The following is a 20,991-nucleotide window of genomic DNA, read 5'->3' as shown; positions in this document are numbered from 1 at the left end:
CAGCAGGGCATAAACAATGTTATCGCATAGAGAAGAAAAGTAATATCAGATACAAATAGAAGAAAAAATATGCGGATGCCACGCACTGTGAGGATCGATGTAATTGAAGCGTTCTATGCTTTTTGCTTTGATTGACGATAATTATTTTTCTCCTTGTCGCTTTTGACCGTGATGCTCACCACGCTCCATGCCTTCCGTGGCCGCCACTCGTTGTTTTTCCGCTCGCCACTTCCGGTCGTAGTCGTCACGATGTTCGTCGTCTTTCATGGCTGCCACGCGTCGTTACCTTGGCTCATCACGTCTTCGAGCCCGCATACCTTCGCGTTCTGCACCACGCTTTGCTGCGTAGCGAAGACGCTCCTGTTCCGCGCGACGCTTCTTTCAGGTCTGATTGTCTTCGACGCTGAGTGCACGCTTTGCAGCCATTTAGCTGGCGCGTGCTTGCGTGCTCCTTCTGCATGCGTGGCCAGCACGCTGTTTAGACGACAACTCCAACCGTTCTCTTCAGGCTATGGACGATTGTAATGTTTACACTATCACAGCCCAGCACGCGATCTCCACAGCCCAGCACCTGCATTTTGTCGCATAGGAAAGCAAGCACAGCACGTGCCATACGCACAAACTGTGAAGCGCTGTTGCGGTGGCGCCGGCCGGGATGCGTGGAGGCGCGCGCCATTTCGTGGTGTTGCAAGAAACCGAGCGGTGCGCGCGAGCAAGTACGCTGCAGCAGCAGTGCCCCGAAAGTTAGGCGAATAGGCATATAAAGCTTCGCTTTAAAAACAAATGAGATAAGGTGTACGTAAAAGAACGCAAGGTCTCAACTTAAGGCCTATGTTAGTATTCAGGAAAGTCTCCGCAATGCATTTTTCGAGGCTGTGACATTACGAGCTGTTAGAAGAGCCTTCTTTGACGTCATATTCAAATCAACTACATATTTCAAGTGGTAAATGCGAGATAACTGCAGAGCACGCATGCGATAATATACAATATTTTCAATGCCTCGCCTTTTTGCATAATAAAGCTCCTCGACCAAGGCTGGAGCGCATAGCAAGTGTTGAAAATTTTCCAGCACAATCGGAACACTTCCACAGAAGGAGTGCAGTCACGTATCAAACCCAGCGCATTCACTATGAGGCGACTCAAAAGAAAGGAAGCAAAAAAAAAGTAATGCTCCATAAGGAGGGAGAACGTCGCCGGCGCTCGCGCTACGTCTACCATTGGTAAGCGTCGCGAAAAGCACTGTATCGGAGCTGGTTGCCTCCGAGCCACTAGCACGCACTGACGCACTGGTCTAAGTAATTGAAGGATCAGTATCTGGACACCTTAATAACAGAGCATAGCTCACCACACGAATCAACTGCGGTAGGAACAGACAATATGGCGCCCTCACTCGCTTTAGATAGCGTCACCTGGTAAACGGGTCAGGCCCGACGCAATTAGTAGTACGAACTCTTCATAGTGTATTGTTGAATAGTTCCGTGATGTGAACCATCCGTGCGCCATTTTGTACAAGGAGCTTGTGCCACCGACTTTTCAATACATCCTAAACCAAAAGCCCTAATCGAGAGGTAAAGTAATCTACCACGTGAACGCAGAGTGCAGATACGCAAGATGACTCAAAAGTGACGCATGCTTACGTCATTGATTACACTGCATAATTTTTATCTGCCATTACAACCGCACATATGCTGGGTAATAATCAGAAACGTGAGGTGTGGCAGACGAGAAACGCATCACGGAGCAACTTTGGCCCTGTGCTGAAAGCTGAGCGACTACGTAAAAGAAACGTAGTGTATTAGCAGAAACCCAGCGTTCTTATGGGCCTACAAGCACATTACCACGTAAATGATCCCATGTGTTAGTGGGCAAGAACCGTGCAGTTAAATCTCTCAGGGGAGGCCCACCTGCGTTTCACCTACGGAGCAGGGCAAGCACACCTACGTTCCCCGACCCGCGCAAGAGTTTTTTTACAAAGAGCCGAAGAAGCACGCCAGCTTGCTAGGTATCGTATCCGGAGCCAACAGGTACCGACACCCTTCGAAACAACCAGGGTCGACGCAACGTCCATTAAAATACCGGCGTCTGCGTGTGGGCCTGGACGCCCATCCACCCCCGAAGACTCCCGGAAAAAGTTGCTGTGCTGGTATTTTGGACCATGCAGGGTTACACGCCGCCTCAGCGACGTAACTTACGAAGTCGTCCCCTGCAGTTCCGACCCCGGTTCGCTCCGTCGTCGTCCTCGCGCTGAAGTTGTTCATGTCGTGCGCATGAAGCCATACTATGCACGTACGTAAACGTCCAAATTAAGAGGAAAGAAAAAGAAAGTATCGCAACAAACCTTCGAAGTAAGCCCACGCGCGCGCCACTGAACAAATTCACAATTAAAGCGCATAACTGGTCACGTATAGTTAGCCATACAGTCGGTAATATAACTGACAAATTTTCAAGCGCATCAAGATTGCACCATGATTTGTGTTGTCGTATACACTTTTAATAGGAAAACCGACTCCAAAACCGAAATGTGCCGTCTCTCCTCGCCTGAAGTGGATACCACTTCTGAACCACACTGCTTCTGAAGTCGACAGAAGCATCATTCCTTCCTCACATCCCCTTTCCCTCTCCTCCCAATTGAAGACTGTTGCAAATAGCGACTTCCCAACGAAATAAAAGCAAGCTACAGGAGCTGGCAACCATATCAATTTCGTGAAGTTCTATCCAAAACCAGTTGTCTTGATTGTACCATGAATAATTATATTGCCTGTGTTTTGACGGACAGTAAAAACATAGACTTCTTAGCTTTTATGTGGATTTTCGCAAATTGGAAAGGGTGACTCGCTCGTCATAATCCAATACACTATGAAATAAATATTAAATTTCTACCATTGTAAGATTCACGAGAGAACGTAAGGCACTTGGTTGGTTGGTTGGTGAAAACTTCGGTGTGATAATAACTCGCCTGTCCTAATCCAATACAGTATGAACATTAGCTGTGTCCCATTGTAAGTTGCACAACAGAAAGTAAGGCTCTTCGGTCTGTTCACAGGAAATGTTATAATTGGCTCATTCGTCATGATCCAATACATTATGAACATTGACTGTGTACTATTGTAAGATGCCACAAGAGAACGTAAGGCGCTTCGGGTGGTTCACAGGTAATGTGATAATTGACTCACTCGTCATAACCCAAAACACTATGAACATTAACTGTGTACCATTGCAAGGTGAGCGAGAAAACAAAAGTCTCTTCTGTCGGTTCGCTGAAGCTAACCGTTCAGCTGAGTTCTGGCAGCGCAACGGCTAATGATCGTTCAGCCGTGATTCTTTAGCATGAAACCATCATGGCATCATCATTTTGTCAGTAGCATCAATTTCGCCACATACAGGCAATCATCCAAAATTTGAAGTTTTTTTTTTTCACGGCATGCTCTTTTAAGTTGTTTAATTGCAACTGTGTATAACTGTTACTTGTGCTTATGCAAGTTCATCATTACGAAATTCAGAGCACGAGGTCGCGGGATCGAATCCCGGCCACGGCGGCCGCATTTCGATGGGGGCGAAATGCGAAAACACCCGTGTACTTAGATTTAGGTGCACGTTAAAGAACCCCAGGTGGTCGAAATTTCCGGAGTCCCCCACTACGGCGTGCCTCATAATCATATCGTGGTTTTGGCACGTAAAACCCCAGAATTTAATTTAATTAGGAAATTCACGTTCATGCTAGTTTCTAAGAAATGCGTTCAATACGCTGCGCCAGTGTGAAAAAAAAACGTGAATGTGGTTGTTTCCTAAGCATGTCCTTTAGTATGAAGTTCAATTTCAATCGATATGACGTGTTGATAAAGCTTTTGCTCATTCAGTTGCCTGTTACGCATAGGATTTCTCATATTCGTGCGAAGAAAATCAACTACTTCAAAGCTACATCACGAGCTGCCGCACTTTATATTGCCACGCTACTACGAAAATAAAACATAACCTTTGTCACAGTTCGTACGTTTCCCTGCGTCATGCATGCAAGTAGCAAAGAGCCACTGTTCCGCGTAGTACAAAAATATCTGCTTCAGCTAGAGAAGCGATTTCGACGTGCAGTATTGTGCCGCACGGTTTTTTTTTTTTTTTCACAGGCGCACTTGTTCGCACAAAAAGAATAGGTGTGCACATAAAAAATGCATTGCACATTCTGGAGCGCAAAAAAAAGTTAAAAAGCTGCATCTCTAAGCTTTCGCCAGGTATTTTCCGTAAGGCAGGCAGTAGGTTGCTCTGCACGAAGACTAGACGCCTCTTTTGAAAGGAACCTTCAACTGCGCCATTGAAAGGGTCAAAAGCCAAAATATGGTCGCCGTCACCGTCTCTCTTTACATCCTTGCTCTTATTGGCAGTGTATCAGCCACTCCATATGAAGACGACCCACACCACTTCGCTCGACAAATTGCTAGTGATGCAAGTATTGTTTTCTCGTTTTAAAGTGCGGTTATATTTAGTTTGCTTGCACCATTTCTTATTTCATTTTTAAATCTCCCGCTGCACTAAAATGTAGAGAATATTTTTGTTGGAAGGATTTCCCAACTGTCTGTATAATGCGAAGTGTGCGCGTATGATGTCACAATATCACCATTGATTAGATTTACCAATAGTCGTACTCATCCCGTTCCTTTTGTAAATGAAACATAACGGCTGGTTCTCCTTGCTCCAGAGTCAAACACAAACGCTAAGTTACTTATATTCCTTGTGACTAGCGCTTCGACACTAGTTGATAGTTTTACGAATATTTGATCGTATTCTCAAGGGGAAGAAAATTTACAGCGAATTGTTTTGTACAGAGGTGGCTATTACGTTTGGGATCGTACTGAATCCATGTTCTTTCTTTTTCTTTTTTTCTTCCCCGACGGAGACCAGCTGCCTTGGTCTCCACAGGTGGGGCCGGCAGCTTCTACTGTAAATAAGTAAATTTAGGGCAGCACACATTCACAATGACTATTCAAGTATACGAATAGAATTATTTTAAGACTAAATTGAATGCGGGGATATTTTAAAAGATTTTTTTCTTTAAATAACGCTGTGATTGAGGCTAAACTCACATTTAAAAAAAAACTGCACAGGCTTTCGGATTACCACACATCTTTAGACTGCACTATATTTAGTATCGGGGCACGAACACGGTTAGGCAGATGGCCGGAACAAAAAAAAAACAAACTTGTACGGAAATGCTAAGGATGCCATTCGCAATAAAATCAACCAAGGACAATTGCTGTTTTCACGTATTTGACGCACTCTGTGTCAGTAGACGTACTATTTCTCACAAATTTTACCACGCCAACGTGCTCTCCACCGACCACAACAAATTGCAGTGTGGCGCTGTTGCAGCTCCAGCTACTGAGTCGATTTTAGCAATACAAGACTCAAAGCCTGACAAAAATGACCATGGACAGATCAAACCTCTATGATGATGACGACGGCAGTCGCTAATAAAATTCGCTTTGAATCGATGTTGCGACAAATAATAACCTTTCAAGCGTGAGCGAAATATGTGTTATTACATTTATTGTTATGTAGAATTCTGCCTGTCTCTGCTTTGTCTTGCAAAGTTAACTACACAAGTTAACCACGTTTTCCGGACTTCTCTCCCACCAATATTGCAGTATTTCCTTGCGGATTTCTACCATTGTCCAAATTGGGATCCCTTCAGCTTTTAAGCCCAGCACTTCTGGAAGGGGGACGGTTGCGCCATTTCTGCTTGAGTGAATATTCTACTGCGAAGCTTTCTATGGCTGGATCCGGGATTTTATGCCGTCCGCGTGGAAAATCTCTCCCCTAAAAAGTGAGATTGAAACCGCCCACAACAAAAGCAAACGCATATCGCCGCTCGCGTCGGAGCCCGGTTTAACGATGGCCTAAAACGATGTGTCTGTGAATGTGTGACGTAGTGCGTGACGTAGTGTGCGCCTGATAAGGCGACCTAGTGGAAAGGATTGGTGCCCCTCGGCGCAACCGCCGGAACGCGCTCGTGCCAGTGCTCACGCGTTCGTCGTCTTCTTCCACAGCTGGCTCCGTTGCCGCTCATCATTCCGGCGTAGAATTTTAGTTCTCTTCTGGCGTTGTCATCATTATCATTCATCAGCCCTTTTCTTCCTCGTCCATTTTCCCCAGTGTGGAGTAGCAGGCCATAGCAAGTTACAACTCAAGCCAACCGCTGTGCCTTTCTGTAAATAAATTTCTCTCTCTTCTCATAGCCCCGCGTTTACGGGGGTATGAGCCACTGTTTAAAGAGGTATGTCCGTTTTACGTGATAGAATCAATACGCGAAAGTGTGTGCGGAGTTATCGTCACGATGACCACCGTTCAGGACTATAAAGATGTTCGTACCTTTGTTAAAAATTCTGTGTCACCTCTGTGTCATACGCTAAACAGCTTCACTGGTCATCCACCTTCACAGAGTGGAATGGCTCATGAATTTTACAGCTTAAGCTGTTATGGGCCCATTCCAATAGCCGGCGCCGCCGCCGCCTCTGGTGCCCGGTGTCCGTAGCCGCTATCGTCGGGAATGAGAAAGAAAATGTGTAGCTCCCGGCGGAGCTACCTACTGCCGCCCGATTCTTGGCCTATCCCCTTAGTGGGTGCGAGCCATGATAAAGGATCATCATCATCATCATCATATCATCTGACTCGGGCCCGCTGCGAGAGAGTCAGCTACTCTAACACTGAGCCACGCTAGCGCTAGCATGCCGCGGAAAAATGTCCTTTCAACGCATGGAGGAAAGAAACAAAACAAGAGAGGCCCTGACGTCACGTTTTTGAAGCCGGAAGCGCCGCCATGTTGGTGTGCCATCTCCCTCTGCGCCTCCAATCAGGGGTTCTGTAGCTCGCCGGAGCAGATGGGCGCGAACTTTGAACTTGCACTGTTACGAGCCGCCGGAAATGTGTGCTGCCGACGCGCATCAAAACAAAGTCTACGAACTTCTGTAGCAGTTTTAGTGAAGCAGACGCGCTCCTGTGTTTTTCCGTGGCACGTTGAAGGAGACGACGAAGACACGCGCCGTGATTGTTGAGTGTGTTTGTTGCTGGCTGACACTCACACTCACGGACCCAAAACACAACTTTCAAGCTTACACGCCACAATCCAAAGTCAGTTTTTCTCGCGAACAAAAGGTGCTGCGAGAAAGACACCGGCGGAAAAATCTTATCTCACTTTTCAGATACCGAGAGCAGCAGCGAAAGCTTCTGGAACGCGGTTGCTATGGCAACGTTGACATTTGGGGTACCCGTCCCAGTGCTCCTTTGCGAAAAACAGCACGTGACTTCCGCCACACTCTCTCCAATGCGTCCGTGCTGGCCGGGGCCTCTCCTGGGTTTCCTTCCTCCATGTTTCAACGCGTTCTAGCGCGCGAGGAGACACGCGATGTGACAAGCGCGCCGCGTAGCGTCGATACGTGCACACTTTGCATTGCAGTTTCATAATATTACACCAGGTAGAACATCATGTAGCAGATGCACGGGTAGTGGTACAAGACAGTTAAATAAGGTTTGAGGAAGAGAAAAAGAAGTTGAAGGAGATGAATACGAGAATGCTAGAAAAATATATATATGGTGTACCTGATTCAATCAAACTGGCTAGGTATTTATGTCCCCGCCATATTTCAAAGGGGATGCCAATACAATCATCACCATCATTAGCATCGTATCGTGCCACTTGTCAAATCAAGCTGGCGAGGTGGCTATGTCACTGCTGCGTTTCAAGGGGGCTGCCAATAAATCATCATCATAATTATGGAGCTGTATGTATCTGTTTTTCATGTATTGAATACCTGAATAATTCAAGCAGACTAGGTGACTGTCGCCGTCCCGTTTCAAAGGAAATGTCATTAAATCATCATCATCATCATTAGCATCGCATCGTGCCATTCACTCGCGATGTGACATGCGCGCCGCATAGCGTCGATACGTACAAACTTTACATTGCAGTTTCGGTATATTTCACCAAGCGTCCCGACATGTAGCAGTTGCATATATTAGTTACATGCTATATGTAGCTGGACCTGGGCCGCTATCTTGTACGCGTTAGAAAAACAGACGTTCGGTTTTGCCTTGCCTCACGATTGTCCAGGCAGCCGACTTCGCGGCCTAGGCCAATCTAGGCCAATCGCGTGAGGCGAGACCGAACGTCGCGTTTTCGAACGCGTACAAGATAGCGGCCCTGGTTAACTCAACCAACTAGGTTGCTGTCACCACCCCGTTTCGAAGGGGATGCCAATAAACCATCATCATCATCATCATTATCAACAACAACGCACCGTGCCACTGGTCAAGGGTTGTGACTTGTGTACCACGTAGCGTGGATACCTGTGCTGACTCTTCGGTACACGTATGGAGCATCCTCGCAAGGTACGAACCGCTGCTGAAGACGCGAATGGTAGAGCTGCGCGCGCGGCGGCAATCAGGCAACAGCACAAGCCGCACAAGCCGCAACTCGCCGTCGCCACCGAGTGCACAGTTCAGATCGTTCTCGTGAAAACGACACGAAGAGACTTCGCCGCGAAGACCCTGTCATGCGTAGTGCCCAAAATAAAGCTCCTATGGAGCCGCTCCTGCAGCTTACGCTGTGACTATGGTACGTGAACTGCGCAGGCCTGTCACTTTCTTTTGCAAGTACGATGTCATAAGCCCAATCAATTTTTTTTCTGCAGCAAACAAGGGCTACTTTATTGCAACTAATATGTCCAATATGGTATTGGCATCCGGGCAACTGTATGCCTCAAAAAGCAAAGCACGGCCCTTTCTTTTGTCATGAAAAGTTTCTTTCCTGATTTTTTTCTTTGATGTCATTGTAAAACCCCACTGACTTTTCTGTTTCTATGCCTGGCACCCAATTCACAGTCTCTGTTTTCTGATTCATTCACTTTTTTGATGACTCCGAGTGGTCCGCATGCACTTTCAATTACTCTGTACCTTGGTTGCCAACTTTCTTACTCTCCTTTACCCTTACGTGTCCGCGTTTTTATGCGTGAGCATCCTTAAGGTACATCAAGCTCTTTCCGGTTGTATTCTATGTTTGTCTCAACCGTCTTCCCTTCTACTTTGCTCACAGGGTACTGCCTGGTCAAATGGGTAGCGCATCGGGCTCAGACGCTGGTAGAAAGAGTTCGAGACCAACCGTTTGCCCAACTTGGGTCACTGAGAAGTGGCAATGCATGTGTACATACTATACCGCATTTAACCTACGTTATTCACGCCGACATGGGTCACTGCAGATGCGGGACTGGGGAAACACCACTGTGCAATGAAACTCTTTGACCCCAACTTCGAGCACTGGGTATGCTGCACTCAGTCCCCATGCTGGCGTTCAATGAACTTCTTCAAGACGACGACTCGGGTCACTAGTTATGTGCCAGTAGGTGCGTCGCTTCTTCAAATGAACGTCTTTGTCGCCAACTTAGGCAACTAGATATGTGCCCCTTGGAATGTTCCTCTCTAAAATGACGAAAGAGATTATTTAAATTTATCCGATGCAAGGCGGAATCAAACCCGCGTCCCAGTGATTCTCCATGGACAGCAACCCGATGTTTCGGCAGGGTGCGCCACCAATTCACTGGGTATCTGCCGCTCTTCAATGAACTTCTCACCCCCTTGGGTCACTGAATATGTGCCACTAAATGTGTGCCAAGCGAGGAAAGAACTCTCAGCGTTTGCATACACCTGCACGTCACGCTTCTCGTAGCGGAAGCCACGCGCGAATTTCTCGGCAGTGCCGGATCCTCACCACTGATCACGCAGGGTGTCCATAAAAAAGCGTGAGAGGATCCCGGTGGCCGTATGACGCGTTTCTCGGCGTTCGCACGCACGCCACGTGCGCAAAATGCATCGTTGTGATGGGAAGTCAACTTCACGGCTGCGACTGCACCGTAGAGTTTCTATGGTCTGCACTGTCGCCCGCCGCGCCATCTGGCCTTCGCGGAATGAAGGGGCAAGCACACTCGGCAGCTGAGCCGTGCCGCATCCTGCATTCAAGAGGAGTGGCTTTTCTGCTTAACACGGATGCGTCGGCGGGCAAGATGGCGGACCTATGCGCAACTCTCTGCTCCCGTAGGGAGCATATAGAGTGACTCTAGCCGTTCCCGCGCTTCCTCGGATACCATGGTAAATGTTATAGCGAAGTCATATGTGCGTTGAGGAATTACTGGCTTCTTGAAGATTCCAACAAGTGCTCCAAAGCGTTACACGCAGGCAACTGTTTCAAACGGAACAGTCATATATACGGGCAACATTTTAAAGTATGCGATATAAAACAGGAAACGAAGTTAGTTAATTCTGGTTTAATGGCGCAAAAGGCGACTAAGGCTATTATGCGCCAGTCACAAGGCAATAAAAAAACCAATGCTAGGGCAGTAAAAGCTGTGTTACTTTATAGTTGATGTAAATAACCAGTTTCATCTAAAAAGTTGAACAACTCGGTGAATTGCACTAGCGGGTAGTCTCCCAATAGTAAGGTGGGGTGTAAAAGTACATGCAGGTTATTTAGATTGTGTAAAGGTCTCCGTCTCTGTGTTTCAGTATGTGGACATGTCATAATACTGTGCATTACTGTAAGTGGTTCATGGCACTTCGCACAATTTGGTGGATTGTCTTTTCGAAGTAGCAAATTGTGTATAAGATGTGTGCGCCCAATTCGAAGTCGACATAAAATTACCTCATAGAACCGCTCTTGGTGACTGCATGATTTCCACTCGCCAAGCAGGGGTTTAGTCACATGTAACTTGTTATTTATGCACAACTTCCATTCCTGTTGCCATTTTGATGCAAGGGCCTACAAATCGCTTGGATACTGTCTTTGTATGGAAGTGTTATGTGAGTTATGTTTTTGTGCACTGCCATGGACGCATATCTATCTGCTGCTTCATTCCCTGGTATCGCAACATGGCTTGGGACCCAGCAGAATGGTATGGTTCTTCGTATTTGTTATTAAAGGCCATGTTTAAGATGTCACCAAGTAGGGGTTCGCAGGCGGAGTTTAAATTTAAATCTCTCAGTGCACATAATAAATTGGTATAAATGATTGCATTTTTCAGCTTTTCACTGATAATTTTTTTTTACTGTCATCCATATTGCATAAACTTCGGCGGTAAAGATGGCAGCAAAATGGTGTATCCGAATACTAGTTTCCAAATTTTTCGTTCCGATTCCCACACCCACATGGTTTTTTTTGTGTTTTAGAGCCATCAGTGCAAAATACCGTGTAATTTTTATATTTTTCTTGGATAGCTCGGAAACTCTTCTATTATGTGTTCTTGTGGGATGTCTTTTTTCTTTAGATTTGTTAGTGTCCAATCACATAACTGTAAAATTGCACCATGGAGGCAATCTTTGTGGCCTTTCAGCAGCTTGCGGTACCTCTTGGGGAATATCATAAGTCTTGCAGTATTCCTCGTGCCGTAAAAGAAGTGGCCGAATCATGTTCGCTTATTAGTGTAATGTAAGCGTGAGTTGCATTGTGTGACGATATTGTAGCATATGTGCTGCGGTGATGACTGAATTTTGAGTACATAAGAAAAAGTGAGTAACGCTCTACACTGCTGTAAGGAAGGCTCATTACAATCAACGTATAAACTTGGGACAGGTGATGTTCTGTAAGCACCACTTGCTAGGCGCAGTCCAAGGTTATGTACTGGATCAAGTCGTCGAATGTAAGAATGTCTGGCTAAGCCATAAACTACGCAGCAAACAGGCAACAAGCTATTATTGCAACTGTTCGAAAGAAGCAGCTTCCCTGGAAATTAGGTCGATTGTACTTCGTTCTGTATACACTCGACAATACTATTACCTTAACTAGCGATGCACTTATGCTGTAGACTTAGACACCAAGTACAATTCTTTGTTTAATTATTAAAATTGTCTGCAGCAAAGGTGCATTGTTATGCGTACTGTACTGCTGATTCTGGGCGGGATCAGCGACCTCTGTGGGGCACTCATTGCCTTTTGTCCCTGCATCATCTGGAGATTTTATACAGTTGCAAGTAGTAAATGCAAATTCAAATAAGTGTTCGGGCCCCCATGGTTAACCATGTGTGCTTTATAAACATGTCTGTGTCTGGTAAATTTAAAGATAACTGGCAGAGGTATTTCCAGGATCTTTCACTTATTGTAATTCGCAATATATATATATATATATATATATATATATATATATTGAAACGAGACAAAAGGGAACCAAGGGACCCGATGTTTATTAATCATATCATAAGAAACCAACAAACAATGACACCAAGGACAACATAGGGGACATTACTCGTACTTACTAGTTGAATGAAAGATATGATAAATTAATGCAAAAAAATAGAAAATGGATGAAAAAACAACTGGCCGCAGGTGGAGAACGAACCCACGTCTTCGCATTACGCGTGCGATGCGCTCGCCATTGAGCTACCGCGGCGTACGTAGTTTTCCCATCCACTTTCTGGGTTATTTATGTCTTACAACTAGAACTGACCATGGGAGTGTCAGTTCTAGTTGGAAGACATAAATAAATTCCCCTATGTAATTTCCCCTATGTTCTCCTTGGTGTCACTGTTTGTTGGCTTCTTATGATATGATTATATATATATATATATATTATTTATTATATATGTATATAGAGAGAGAGAGAGACCGTCAGATCGTTTCCGGTTTGCTCCCCTACTCGAGAAAAACGTTTTGCGGCGGAGGGTTGGGAGATGCAGAAGTGAACAGCGATGCTTCGTGCATTGAGGTCTTGCCGTCCAGCAAGCGGACAAATTCGAGAGCACAGTCGCAGAGCTTGTGGCAGGTCAGGTGCGGACTTGAGGCTTCGGATGGCATGTAGAGGTAGCACGAGGCCCCGCGAGGCTCGCATTGGGCGTTGCTCGTGCAGCAAGATGGAACCAAGCGCGATGGTTGCCTTGGTGACTTGCGCATCGATAGATTGAAAGTTGCCGTTGTCGGAGGGAAGCCTCTCCAGATGGCGATAGACGTCGTTCTTCACGGTGCTTAGCGGTTGATGAAGTTCTCCATTTCCAATTGAGTCACAGTAATCGATGCGAGGTTGAGCTTGTATGTAGCAAAGGGTTGAAAGTAATCCTTAGCGGAGCTAAGATTCTGGAAGCTGACTTCGAACCTTTAAGAGCTTGCCGAACACGCGTCGGATCGTTGGTAGGACTAGTTTAGCATTCCCTTCCGCTGACGGTTCGCATCGTATTAGGCTAGGGTATCGCGTGAGTCAGGCCAGTCAGGCATGAAAGTGAACAGGATGCTTCGTGCATTTGAGATCACGTAATAGCGCAGCATAAATGAAGAAAATTGGAGGACGTTTAAGCTTCACCTTTAAGATTGGAACGCGATAGCGTTATCGGACTCCGTCCGCATCACATTTTTCTTTATGAGTAGGCTTCACTGCAACACTCGAAGCGGGAAAGCCAGCTTACAGAGACCAAGCTGACACTGACCCCCTTCAAGTCGGCTTGACTTTAAAGACAAACGCATTGCTGGGAAGTCATTTTTACAGGGGCAATTTAAACCGTCTTATATCAAAATGTGAAGGTCCTAGGACCTTTTTTTTTTATTTTGGTAATTGTTTGCTGTTGCACCGAGGCACGCGCGTGTCCAAAATTTATAAAGGCTCGGTTTTCAACATTCCCCTCAATGTTGCCTAGAACCATAGTACAGCGAAACACCATCAGAATTGGAGGACGCTTAAACTTCGCCTTTAAAAGTGGAACGCGACAACATTCAAAGATCCCTCGCTGCTTATCAGGCTTTTTTTTTCTCGTACATTCAAATTACAATCCGACGCTATCACGTCTCTAGGTTGTGGTTAAGTCCTACTTTACAGTTTTCCGACTGATTTTACTTTCAGAAATTTAATTGTTGTTCACTAACACCTTGCGCCACGCGGAGGGCCTGTGTGGTCGGGGTGGATCGGGATGATGTGGTTCGGTAAGAATATGGCCGCCAGACGCCTATGCTTAACGCCGAAGCCGACACCGGCACCGACACCAACGCCGAATTTTCTACGACACAGTGCCATTTAACGCTATCGCTTTAATAGTTGGTACGCCATTGCTTAGCAGTGGAAATTTCGGTCCCAGTAGCACGATGGTGTAACGCAGAGTGGCGAGGAGGCTATCTCTTTAGGAGGCGCTGGTTTAGCGCACTGGGCAAGGCACTAGGCTTCTGAGCGTGGGGATTCGAAACTCACTAGCGCGAACATTTCCCTTACGAATTTATTCTCTTCTTTTACACATTAGTTTCTGTATATGGGTTACCGAGGTGAAGTCACAACGCAGGCGAGAGCTTGCGCGGTCATAGAATACGCGGAGAGCACAGGCTTCCCAGAACGAGAGTGACGTGGCGTCGCGCCGATGCGTTCGCGCAACACCTGGTGTGTCCGCGTGACAGCACGTCTTTCCATTCGCCTGCTCTGCTCCGTCGAGACGAGCACGTGACGTGACGTGGCATCGCGGCGAATGGAAATTTAGGGGCCGTTTCCTTGATACAGACGTCGGCTGTCTTGCTCAATGGGTCATTTCTTGCTTTCGCGTCTAAACTAAAATACACGACGCTTTTGTTCTTTATTTCCATAGATGATTGGTATGGGAACACTTTATGCAAAAAGCAGAACCAGCTCGTTCGCCACTATTTCCCCATGCTTTTCTATGGCTAAACGGCACCAACAGGTCAACGCGTTCTTTTACAATGTATCCTACATATTTCCTCAACGAATACTGTAAGTACCAAGCACGCAGTTCAGCCACCTCAGAGCTTTCTGAAAAAATGGTTGTAGGAGCCTTCCGGCACTTAACAAAACTATTTTGGTCCGCAGCAACACGTTTACTACACGACTCACTACTGTAGCATCCCATCCTCATACTGTGCCCAACGTCGTAAATTTCAAGGTCTTAAGAGGTAAGTATTTACTTCATGAAACGTCTGCTTAGAAACGCAGGCAAGCCAAATGTTTACCATTCAGTAACCACAGGTCACGAAGGGTACCAACGCCTTTACTCAAGGCATCGATCGAACAATCTGTTATCTTTAAACTTGTCCAAGGCGAAAAATTTGATGACGCTTAAGTTCACCGTTAAGAGTGGACCGCCATAGCATTCAAAGATCTCTGACTGCTTCTCACGCTTCCTGGCAACTGGTTATGTAACCGTAATGTTTACCGGGAAACGCTGGCGGCGAACGCTACGCACGAAGTCGAGCTTTCTAGTAGAAACGCGGCCTCTTGCGTGTGGAAATCGTCTGTTACTGTATCGCACTTTTAATATTTAATAATGAGAAGATTTACCATATAAGGCATGCGCTGTCGGTGTTTTGTTTCATGGCAATTGTTCACGAGCTGTCATTGTCAAAATTCCGAGCAATAACATTGTAAATAATGTAAGACAAGGTATGAGCAACTTGAGTGATAGAAGAAGAACATTAGTGCCGTACAGAATATATGGGGCACTTTTCACTCACGTGACGCCAACGCCGGCTACGGTGCTGCTGCCTACTCCGGATTGTCTGCGACACGGGGTCTATCGCGTTAATACAGGGACAGTGTGCGAATTTAGGCGTGCCGATTAGCGAGAAAGCGATATTTTATTAACGCTCAATACAAGACGCATCACGCAAAATTCACTGGCAACAGAGCGCAGTCACAGCAGAGCACTTTGTCAAAGCCAGCAGATATTTTGAGACGGCATTGGTGTTATGACACAAATGCTACAAAGTTAATTTTTAAGCTGCCTAAACTTTCACAAAGGTGTGACTATACTCCGATGTTTGAGCTATATTAGAGAGCAGAATATTTTCAATGGCACACATCAAGAACCCTCCGCTTAGGTGCAAGTCGATGCGGGTGAACAATGTTTTGCGTTTAGAGAACGCTTTATTAGCGATTTACAAATCATACCTAGTTTTAGCACTAGTTTATCAAACGTTTTGTCTAAATTCTCTCGTATGTCACATTTGACTCCTAGTTCTGTAATAGCGATAAATTTTGCTTGCAATTGATGCGTGATTGCACTCGTTCGTGTCATCTTTTCTGAAGCATTTTATGTGCTATATGCCTCTGGAAGTGCATTTCTGAAGCCAGCTAACATTCGTCTGTGCATGTCATAGTCTTCACTTCTGCCGTTATTTCCTTAGGCCTGTTTCATTGGTCTAGATTCAAGAACTTTCCAATATTGTCGACGGCTTTTCGATATTGTGTGGCATGTTTGCCGTTTAAGTGTCAGAGCCACGAGTGCTAATCTAAGAGCACAATATTTGTCACATTGTTAACTCTCGGTTACGTACGTTGCTTTTTTGATGAAACCAGATGGTCCTCGTATACGTTTTAAGATCATGTATATCGACCCGCGCAAGACCTGCATCATCCTAATAAAAGATCCACCTTGTCTGGAACGACGTAAGTATCTGTCGTTATCACTAGCCCCTAATGTACGCAATTCGAAAAGTGCCAAGCAGTCTTGGTGCAAAGCCACGTCAATAAATCACCAAACATTCTGGGGAAATCGAAAATAAAGTCAGTTCTGTGAGTGGCCTACGCTCATAGAGCCTGGGAATAATGGAAACAATAACAAAATTCATGTTGACACCTAACAAAAAGCTGCAGTGTCGCCCAAAAGGCGAAGCATCGATCACGATAGATAGCTAACTATTGGACAGCTATGCGAAGTAAGGACAGTAGTTTTATCGTTCGTGTAAACTTGTAAATACATTCTTACTAACTAAATTTACAGGCATGGTCTTAAGCCAGCACAGACGGACATGAAAACATATCACTCGATGACCGTGCACGCTCGCTCTCAAAACGCTGGCGTGAAGAAGAGCGGCCGCAGCAGCGAGAAATTTATCTTCATGCTGCCTGTCATTTCAACGCAAACTAAGCGGCGAGAGAATTGCGCACACGAACCTATCAGCCAATTGGCGCGCCTAAACTCTGTACCCATTGCACATCACTTTGAAGATAAGGCCAGCACGGCCGCTATCAGCCATCCCATTCACAGCCGCCGCAGGAGGTAAACTGCCCCCGGGAGCTTTGCGCGTCATGGAAGGCGACGCGCTTCCTCCCTTGCTTGTGCACGATTGGGCCACGATCTTCGGCTCACCTTCGCATGCTTGCACTAGCACCCACAGCACACGGTGCGTGGACACGGTGCTATCGCACTTGGGCTTTACACGGCTGCGCATTTCCGTCTACGGTCGTGGTCTCGACTCCCTCAAAAGGTCCTGGGTCCGAGTGCCTTAATTACCTCTATCTGAATTAATGTAAAGTTAAGGCACTGGAACCCATGACCTTTGTTGGTGGCACCATAACATTTCATACCATAATGCCGACATCGGATTTTTCTACCCATGAGTCCTCGAAGGTGTAACACGGTGTAAACACGGTGTAAACAAGGAAGAAACAACTTAAGCGTAAACAAGGAAGAAAAACGAAACTAGTAGATGCGAGCTATTGCACCCGCGTAAGTAAACGTTGATGTACACTGCTCAATAAATACACGACTATACGTGTAACTCACGAATTATGAAAGACCAGCCACAGACAGCAAAAGAGTAATTATGGGCGATACCTTCCACAGGTCACCTTACGGTACTGCTAATAAAGCATCCCTGCAAGCTTTTTTACAGCGAAGCTGTTTATGTGTGGGCTTCGACGGATTTTAATATGCGTAAGCATAAATTCGGGCCGATCCTGGTGACCGTGCAGAAAGGGCTCAAGCGCAATGGCACATACCCTTGTGGACCCTGGGTGGTGGGCTCCGGCACCTGTAATGCGCCCTTGAACAACCCTTGTCCCACCTGGGAGTCAACGAGTTCCCAGGCACAAGGGTCAGAACAGATGTTTCTAGAAAAATGCTTGTTACACTTTTTTCCAAAAGGAACTGTTATAAATGACACAAGACACTAGAGAATTGGAGTCACTTTTTGAGCAGGCATGAAGGTGCGTGTTCATTTAGTGTTTGTTGAATATTGTAAGTTTTTATTCTGGCATAGAAGTGTGTGGTATTCGGATCTTAGCCCAAAACTATTTTGCCTACAATTCTATCTTAAATAGGCCGTGTCTACGTTCGAGCCGCCCTCTCTTTGTCAGCGTTCCAAACGCTTGCGCATCTAGTTTCCTTTCATTCTGCTCTCCCGTGGTTGGGGTGCCGTCGAAACGTCACGCGTGTCTAGTTTCTTCCGGCTCCTCAGGGCGGCGGTTGCACTCTCGCCTCTGTTACAGCCATCGCTCTTCGTAGGCTCTTCGTCGCTCCTCGGGAGTGTGGCAAATATGAGGGAATTATCATATTAAGAGAGGTGATACGAGAATGTGTGTGCGTACCTATCGTCACGATGACCGCCAGTCAAGACAATGAATGTGTTCGTGCATTTGTTCAGACTTCTGTGTCACCTTTGTGTCGTGTGCTAAACACCTTCGCGGGTGATCCATCTTCACAGAGCGGAATGGCTCCTAATTTTTATACTATATATGCCATATCGCAGCTCGTGTCGACATAAAAACGAGCTTAGAGTTAGTTAATATTCAGGTTAACATCATGCGCTTCGTCTTTTTGATTTTCAAAGCTATGCATGGGTGATAGGTTCTTGCATAGATAACGATATTGACTTCAGGATAACATATAACTTTTCGAGAGCCCATACGATACAGAGGTTCGTAGAAAATGGAGCAAAGTGATCGAAAGTGACTGAACAGAATCTGGAGCTAACGTTTAACAAGATCTGCCTTGCAAGAGAGACTTGGTCCTGTGAAACCGTATACGTCTTGGAAAAGCATTCGCTCCAGACTTGGATATCTCTCATTCGGACTCTTTTGATCACACAAGAAAACTGGTATATTTCTGTCGATTATAGCTCGGGGCTGACACATAAAGTCTGGTATGTATGTGAATCAAATATGTTGACTGACACCACGACTGAATGTAGTGAAGTAAGAAGTTGCACAACTAAAATTATCCTTATCAGCTCGAGTATTTTTGTGGCTCCTAGCAGTGTCAAAGGAAGAACCGTTTGGTTTTCCTTGCCTCAGGATATATTTATCCTTGCAACAGGAACGAACAATACCACCGCGTCATTTGTAGTAAATATCCACATGTAGCAATGTTAGCTTTCTGTGTGTTTCCCTTGTTTTCGCGCAAAAAAATTTAGAAAGCGGCAATAAGTGCGGCCGAAGCCATCAGTATTCGTGTCATGTGCGTCCTCAGAATGTGCAATGATCTCAAGTTTACCACTCCATGGCGGGGCGCCCCGGTGCTTAACATTTTAGCGTGCTAAAGGCGTCGTCAAACGCATTTCACTATGTTTTCAGAAAATTATTGTCTGTTACAGCACACCACGCACACTTTTAGCGCCGTCTGCCACTGCGCCAAACAGATAACCACTACCGATAAATGTCGCATCTTCTAGTAGACTTCGACTACGAGTACTGCCTTAAAACGGACAATTGAATCTTGCAGAGGCACCCTCAATTATTACCAGAGCCTTTTTTCACTCTTAGGTCCGTGTTTGATTTTGCCGTTTTTTTTGCCATCCTATCCCCACAGAATGCCTCCTGCTGCAAACAAGTTCAACTGTTGACAGCGACCCTCCATCGGACTGTTCAAACATATACAGGCAACATTGTAGTCAATCTTCTACACGTGTTTATTATTATAGTTGCAAATCTGTCCTCGTGAGCAATATTGGTAAAGAAGGCACGCGTATGATGAACCCACCTAGTCTTCTACATTTGCTGCCAAAAAAGAAAGCGGGAAAATAAAACATTACCTTTGTTGGCGAAGTTCGCAATTCATCATAGTATCTCAATATAATAATATGCTACAAAGATGTCTGGTTAAATGTTATTACGCAGCTTGGATGTTCTATCAGGCAAAAAAATGTATTCACTTCCCGTTGTGAGCGGTAGCCATCAAATTATACACCATTTCGGTAAAATATGAGTTAGTATGAAAATAAAGCCAACCGCATTCCCACTGTAAAAGAAATCTGCGGTTGTTACGCGTTGTTCAAATCTGTTTAGGCCAAGCATTCATTCATATTTCTTGAGAGGAAGCCTTAGCTCGGGACCTGCTTTATAAATACATCGAAAAGGACAAACCGTTCTTCTCGGCAACCACTGCACCAAATTTGATGCGGTTTCTTGCATTTGAAAGAAAAAGCTAAATTCTAGTGACTGTTGGTTGCGACTTTTGGGTTTAGCTTGTCATTTTTAATAAAGATTGTTGAAAATCGCAAATGTTCAGAAAACGAAACTATCAAGCTTTAAACTGTAACTCAGCAATGAAAAATGGTATCACAATTCTGTAAATTGAACTTAATAGTGCATATAAAGTAATATATTGTACATGGCTCTCATATACACCAATAATTTGTGAGCAGAACTTTTGCAAAACCGCTGTAAACACTGTAAGAAATTCCCGTAAGATATAAATCGACATATAAAATTTGTGCGGTGTGGATGCTCTAATGAATGCAGTTTACAGAACTGCGATAGCTTCTTTAGGTACAGAGCTACATATTTGTAAACTTTATGCCTCTATTTTTGAAAATCCTATTAAAACCTTCAGGCGCTAAATCAAGATTAGAAGGTTAACAGCGTGGTTCCAATATGGGCTGCGCCGTTCTGATTCATAGCCCAACCATGGCCTAATAATAACAGCGTGGATCGAATATCGGCTAGGCCATCCCGATATAGATCCAACGCTGACCCTCTTTGCACATGCAAAAAAATATTAGCACTGCCGTTCAACAACGCCGGCATTATTGGACCAACATTCCTGTGGATTTGTCAACATGTGTTACTAAGTTGGCTTTCTTGGAACAACATGGGGCTTGCAGTAAGCAAATTGTTTGGGTCCAGATTTTTTAAATATATTTTCTTATGACTTCCTAAGCTTAGCTGACGTTTAAAAATTCAATACAAATTTAAAATTTGTGGTTTGGGGTGCCTAAACCACAGTATGATTATGAGGCACGTCGTAGCAGGGGACTTAGGAT

At 45.3% G+C, this 20,991-nt stretch overlaps 1 protein-coding gene across 1 annotated transcript; it reads left to right on the top strand.

Moving 5' to 3' along the window:
- Window positions 1–4,223: 4,223 nt before the first annotated feature.
- On the top strand, window positions 4,224–19,864 carry LOC119433112 (uncharacterized). The gene is made up of 5 exons (XM_049658834.1): window positions 4,224–4,437; window positions 14,583–14,725; window positions 14,822–14,904; window positions 16,307–16,396; window positions 19,539–19,864. The coding sequence occupies exons 1-5, from the start codon at window positions 4,330–4,332 to the stop codon at window positions 19,751–19,753; spliced, it is 639 nt and encodes a 212-aa protein (XP_049514791.1). The 5' UTR covers window positions 4,224–4,329; the 3' UTR covers window positions 19,754–19,864.
- Window positions 19,865–20,991: the final 1,127 nt, after the last annotated feature.

This window comes from Dermacentor silvarum, chromosome 11 (assembly GCF_013339745.2).
Source record: "Dermacentor silvarum isolate Dsil-2018 chromosome 11, BIME_Dsil_1.4, whole genome shotgun sequence".
Taxonomy (NCBI): Eukaryota; Metazoa; Arthropoda; class Arachnida; order Ixodida; family Ixodidae; genus Dermacentor; species Dermacentor silvarum.
Note: the sequence above shows the minus strand (reverse complement) of the source record. Positions and strands in the feature narration are given on the sequence as shown.